Source organism: Pollachius pollachius, assembly GCF_949987615.1.
Source record: "Pollachius pollachius genome assembly, chromosome: 12".
In the NCBI taxonomy this organism is placed as follows: domain Eukaryota; kingdom Metazoa; phylum Chordata; class Actinopteri; order Gadiformes; family Gadidae; genus Pollachius; species Pollachius pollachius.
The window spans coordinates 14,212,214-14,218,302 of NC_136945.1; the positions used below are offsets into that span (position 1 = coordinate 14,212,214).

The window sequence follows — 6,089 nt, forward strand, 5'->3', positions numbered from 1 at the left end:
TCATCTCCTCTCCTCTCCGCTCCTCTCCTCCTCTCCTCTCTCCTTCTCTCCCTCATCTCCTTTCCCTTCTCTTCTTCTCCTTTCCTATCCTAGCCTCTCATCTAAGCGCTCCTCCACTTTTCTCTCTTCTCCTCTTTTCCTCTTTTCTTTTTCCTCTCCTTTCCTCTCTTCTCTTTGCATCGTTTCTTCTCTTCTCTATCCTATTGTCTTTTCTCCCCTCCCATGTGCTCCTCTCCTCACCTTCTCCCCTCTATGCTATCTTCTTGCCCTCCTCCTCTCTTCGTTGCGAATATTATAAATTAGTTTTGAAACAAGCTGTACAAGAGTCCAGGATATTCTACTTCAAAGGAAGTTCAAATGTCTCAGAATTCTTCTAATTATGGAACAGTGTGTGTTTGTGTGGGATGCGTGTGCGTGTGTGTGTGTGTGTGTGTGTGTGTGTGTGTGTGTGTGTGTGTGTGTGTGTGTGTGCGTGTGCCTACAGGCTTACGTGTGTAATGCAGTGATTTTTGTTGAGGCTACAAAATAATGATGTGAGGGTCCACAAGGATCTACCACACACACACACACACACACACACACACACACACACACACACACACACACACACACACACACACACACACACACACACACACACACACACACACACACACAAACCTGCACACATACATGGAGGCACTTTTCAGACTAAAAGCCTGTCTGTCTGCAGTACCAACCTGTCTCTCTGAATTAGATTGCTCTCCTTCTGGCTCTCTGTATGAACACCCCATCATGAATTGTAAGAAGTCAAAGGCAGGCCATCTCACAAACGTCAGCTCTGGTGATTATCCTGGTTAAACAGTAATCCCGGAAAGAGCATGTAGGTCAGGGTTTCCTCAGCGCGTCGACGTGAAGAAGAAGAACAGCGTTATAGAAAGTACATAACAACGTAGGCCTATCCTCGTGAGAGCTCCAAGCACCAAGATGAACACAAAACATTAAGCCAATCACTTTGAATTGGCTTAATGTATCCATCACGTCTGAGAACCCTCGCGGGATCACTTTAGCAGATGCAACACGGCTTCTTGGGGAACAGTTTATGCTGGAGTGGAAAGTATTCATAAGGACTGACATTTTAAAAGCGTGTGTGTTTGTATGTGTGTGTTTGTTTGTGTGCATGTTTGTGTGTGTGTGTGTGTGTTATAATATGTAATATGTAATGTGTGTGTGTGTTTGTGTTTGTGCCTGCGTGTGTGTGTGTGAATACAATAACGATACAATGCACTTTGAATGTAACGATCCTGATGGTTTTCCTCACATATTCTGATCTTTGAATCATCTTGTGTGAGCGGTGGGCCCGTGAAGCCCTTTGAGACCGGAGCGGGATGAAGGACTACCAGGCTTAAGCATCCTGGGTCTTGTAGAGTTTAACTGTGTTGTGTCTCCTTCTACAGGCGGTTGCTCGTTTGAGGAGAACTACAGCAGCTGTGGTTACAGTGTCTCCTTGGGAACCAACGGCTTCACCTGGGAACAGGTCAACACATGGGAGAAGCCCACCATGGACCCCGCCCTGCCCACCGGTAGGTCCACCTGACTTTCCCCATGTCTCTCCGTCTCTCTGTCACCTGGTCAGTCCACCTATCTGTCTGTCTGTCTGTCTAACTGGATGGCTACCTGTGTGGCCGTCTGTCTGGTTTTCTGGTTTGGTTTGCTTTGATGCTGGCAGGCTACCCGTATCTCACTGCGTGTCTTCACTTGTTCATTTGCAAGTGAATCAAAGGAACCAAACTCTCTCTCTCTATCTCATTCACCTAGTCAAGGACGATTATTACCTCAGTTTCTCTATTTCTATTTCTCTCTTTTTCTCTCATCAACATCTATTCATCCATCTCAATAAGATATGAAACAGAGGTGGGAGTATCTGCCACATACTCTTCCTACTCAACCACAGATCTAATAAGACCTTCCATCTATCCAACACCCTATCAACCCCTCTCTCTCGTTTTCTCTCTCTCTCTCTCTCTCTCTCTCTCTCCCTCTCTCTCCTTCTCCCTCTCTGGGTTATCATTCCCATGCATCATCATTCCCCATCGTCGGGGTGATGGTTGTCGGGGGTGATGGTTGTCAGGGGAATATTTTCCCTCTCATCAAGAAGAGTTATGGCCTTGCCAACCAGGGCTAGGGTATCAGTACTGGTCAGTACTAATACTGATTCACTGTCCACAGTATTAGTCGTGTAGTAGTATTGGACCTACTCGGCCCTGTGAAGTCCCCACTTAATGTCTATTCTATAGAACCAGGAAGGAGTATGAACTATTTTAGAAACATATCCCTTCTTAGTTTAATGAGAAGATCTGAGATTATGTCTGCTGAGTGATGTCAGAAATACATTAAAACACAGATTGTTGGGCCGGATAGTATAGGGGTTTGGGTGTTCCAGCAGAAAAAGGTTCTGAGTTCGATCCCTGATGTCCATACTCTACCTGTAGGCATCATATAGAGAAAGTTGCCCTAATTCCCTACCTACTCCTTTATGATATGTATCTGTATGTACTGTAAGCCCCCAATGTGATGATATTACTACATCTATCCGATTCTTTAAATATTGTGGTATGATAATTTTTTTGGAATATGTTGTGTGCTTTAACGTAAAGGTTCAATTTCAGGATTTGAGTTCCTCAGATCCATCCGTGTCAGCCATTAGTATTGTCACACACACACACACACACACACACACACACACACACACACACACACACACACACACACACACACACACACACACACACACACACACATACACACACACCCCACCTCTCTCACATCTTTCTTCGTTCTGCCATCAATAATTTACTTCTGAATTATAGCTTGCTATAGTGCTCCATAAATGGCGGTTTGTGTGTGTGTGTGTGTGTGTTTGAGTGTGTGTGCGTGTCCGGTCCGCCCCGGTGTTGCTGGCGGTGATTGGAGAGCTCTTGTCGGAGGGTCTGGATGGCCCCGCTGATTGGTGGGTGGGCCGAGAGAGAGAGGACTGAGGAATAGGAGAGACAGGTACCCAGACAGACACGCAGGCAGAGAGAGGGAGACAGGCAGCCCAGGAGGTCTACAGAGGAGGCGAGACGGGGAGAGAGACAGACAGGCACACAGACAGGCTGAGACAGACAGGCAAACAGACAGGAAGAGACAGACAGGCCCACAGACAGGCGGAAACGGACAGACAGACTGGCAGGAGTTATGAAATGCGAGGGGACAGACTGTACCAGATGATAAATCATTTATACTGGCTGGCTGCAGCTGTATTAATACTTTTTGTTGGAGGTGAGCTCTGTGTAACTGATTCAGGACCACAGACAGCTCCCAGTATAACCAGTAAAATACTGTAGTTGTACTTGGCACCTCTTAGTATCCAACAGTGGAAGCTTGTGGTTGTGCTTGGGAACCCAAACCCAGTGTCCTCAAGTAAAAATAAAAATAGTGTGTGAATGTATGTACATGTCTATATATATATATATATATACATACAAACAACAATTTGTTCATGTCTTAGGGTATATATATTTACATACATTACCTACACACGCACGCACGCACACGCACGCACGCACGCACGCACGCACGCACGCACGCACGCACACACACACACACACACACACATACACACACACATAATAGACATACAACATGTCGCTGTGAGCAGTTATTGGGCTTTTTAAGACCTGGTATTCAGAAGTAACATCTCCTCATAGAGTAATAACCTTGTTTATCAGAGAGAGAGATAGTGAAGTCTGTGCGTGTGTGTGTGTGTGTGTGGGGGGGGGGGGTGATGGGGAGAAAAGCTGAGATGGAATGAGAGAGTGTGAGAGACAGGGAGCGAGAGACGGGGGGAGAGGGGGAGATAATGAGGGGTAAAAGGAGGTCCAGAAACCAGCGAGAGACAGAGAAAGCGTCTGATTGAAGAGTCAGGAAAGTGAAGCAGAGCAAATGATTAAAACGGAGGAAGGAAGAAGCATACATACACACCCACATACATGCATACACACACTAAAACACACTCTCTCTCACACACACACACACACACACACACACACACACACACACACACACACACACACACACACACACACACACACAGACAGACACAAACTGCAGGCTGGTGGATTTGATCTGAGAAGATATTGTGTTTCCATTCACTTTAAGTTACTGGCCAGATTCCTTTCACCACTCCAAGTGTATCTGTGTCTGTATGTGTGTGTCTGTATGTGTGTTTGTGTGTGTGTGTGTGTGTGTGGTTGTGTAGAAGAAGAGTTTGTTTGTGCGTTTCTAACAAAAGCCGTTATCTGGAGGATATCTCTGTGTAAAAGGCACGGCAGTAGTAGTCAGTCCTTGGCTTGTGTTTGTGTGTGTTTCTGTTTTTATTATGAAATGTGTTTTAAACATCATTGTGAAATTGATGCTATTAGGTAGTTAACGGAATACATCTTGTGTATTTATTGATCCACCAAATTGTTCTCTCTGTATTGGTGTATTTATTGTCAACCGTAATATTTTATTTTCTATCCGAGCCCAGTGTATGATATTATTATATTATAGTCATAATAATAATAATTATTGGCATTGTTCTTTTGTTCTTAAATTGTTTTATCTGAGGCTGTGGTTGCGGCTGCTCTCTGGCAGCCATTTTGTGTTGCTGTAAGCATTGATGTCGACCAGCCTGAGGAGACAAAATGGCTGCACTTATTCAGCCAGATATTACAGCCAGAAGGCTGCATGAGCGATTTGATTGACTAACCCCATCGCTCTGTTAGCCTAGCAAGAACGCTAACTTCCCATAGCACTAGTAATGGGAATTAGCCACGCCGCCCACCTCCACTTCATTACCAATAATTACTGCCTGCCACTGTTCCTGACAGCACAGACTCACATTAAGTTATTAAACATTGAACAGAATGGTTGTCATTAATATAATTATGGATAATTAGAAATCCCCCAAGTATCAGAAGTCACAATTATGTGGCGCTAGCTGGAAAACCTACTTGGTTGAAGTGGGCTGGTTATGACTGCATGTATGTCTGTCTGTCTGCCTGTCTACCTGTCTGTCCACCTGTCTGTCTGTATCTTTGTGTGTCTATTGTGTTCCTCTATGTTGTTAGAGCTGCAGTTCCAGTCTCAATCTCTCTCTCTCTCTCTCCCTCTCTCTCTCTCTCTCTCTCTCTCTCTCTCTCTCTCTCTCACCCTCTCTCCTTCTCTCCCCCCAGTTAGTTCCCTAACGTGGCACGGAGGAGCGAGAGAGTGCTAGTTGAGGTTAGGTGTGTGAATGAACAAGTCATTACTGAGACAATTACCTGCTGGCCCAGCAGCTCACGCAGGGAGCGCTCATAAACCAAGTGATGCCACACACACAGGGTCTGCTTCTGACGAGTTTGTGCATGTGTGTGTCTGTAAGGATGTTTATGTCTTTGCAATAGTGTTGGAGATTGTAATGTGTGTTTGTTGGTGTGTGTGTGTGTGTGTGTGTGTGTGTGTGTGTGTGTGTGTGTGTGTGTGTGCGCGTGTGTGTGTGTGTGTGTGCGTGTGTGTGTGTGTGTGTGTGTGTGTTTTGGTCATAAATGTGTTTTTTGGGGAATTATCTTTATTACCTTTGTTCACCTTGACAGCACTATGGCCATGCATCATTCTTCATTCATGCACACAAACATAGACATGCACTTAAGTGCACACCCATTCACACACACACACACACACACACACATACCAATCAGGAGACAGATGAGAAAGGTGAGGAGAGACAGAGCAGGTCAGTGGTCTCCCTGTTCCTTGACAATAGTTCAATTCACCTGGAACCCCCTTAGCTAGGGCTTCTGGGAATCGGGGTCCAACATCTTAGGCATGACTATTGATTAATGTTTTACTTTACTATAGATTGTCTGTGTGTGTGAATAATTGTTTGGGTGAAGGATTGTTTCTCTGTGTGTGTGTGTGTGTGTGTGTGTGTGTGTGTGTGTGTATGTGTGTGTGTGTCTATATGTGTGCTTGTCTCTGTGTGAATATTTTGGAAGACTGAAGGAGTGTGTGTTTTCTTGGTGATATCTTCGCCAACAATATTGATC

The 6,089-nt window shown here is 45.0% G+C and overlaps 1 protein-coding gene across 1 annotated transcript in view; it reads left to right on the plus strand.

Moving 5' to 3' along the window:
* The first annotated feature begins 1,525 nt into the window (after positions 1 to 1,525).
* ptprt (protein tyrosine phosphatase receptor type T) overlaps positions 1,526 to 6,089 on the plus strand; it is a 150,964-nt gene continuing 146,400 nt past the window's right edge. The window contains exon 1 of the mRNA XM_079748435.1: positions 1,526 to 1,562. Within this exon, the coding sequence (XP_079604561.1) occupies positions 1,541 to 1,562 (22 nt within the window). The 5' untranslated portion in view covers positions 1,526 to 1,540. The remainder of the gene's footprint in view (positions 1,563 to 6,089) is intronic.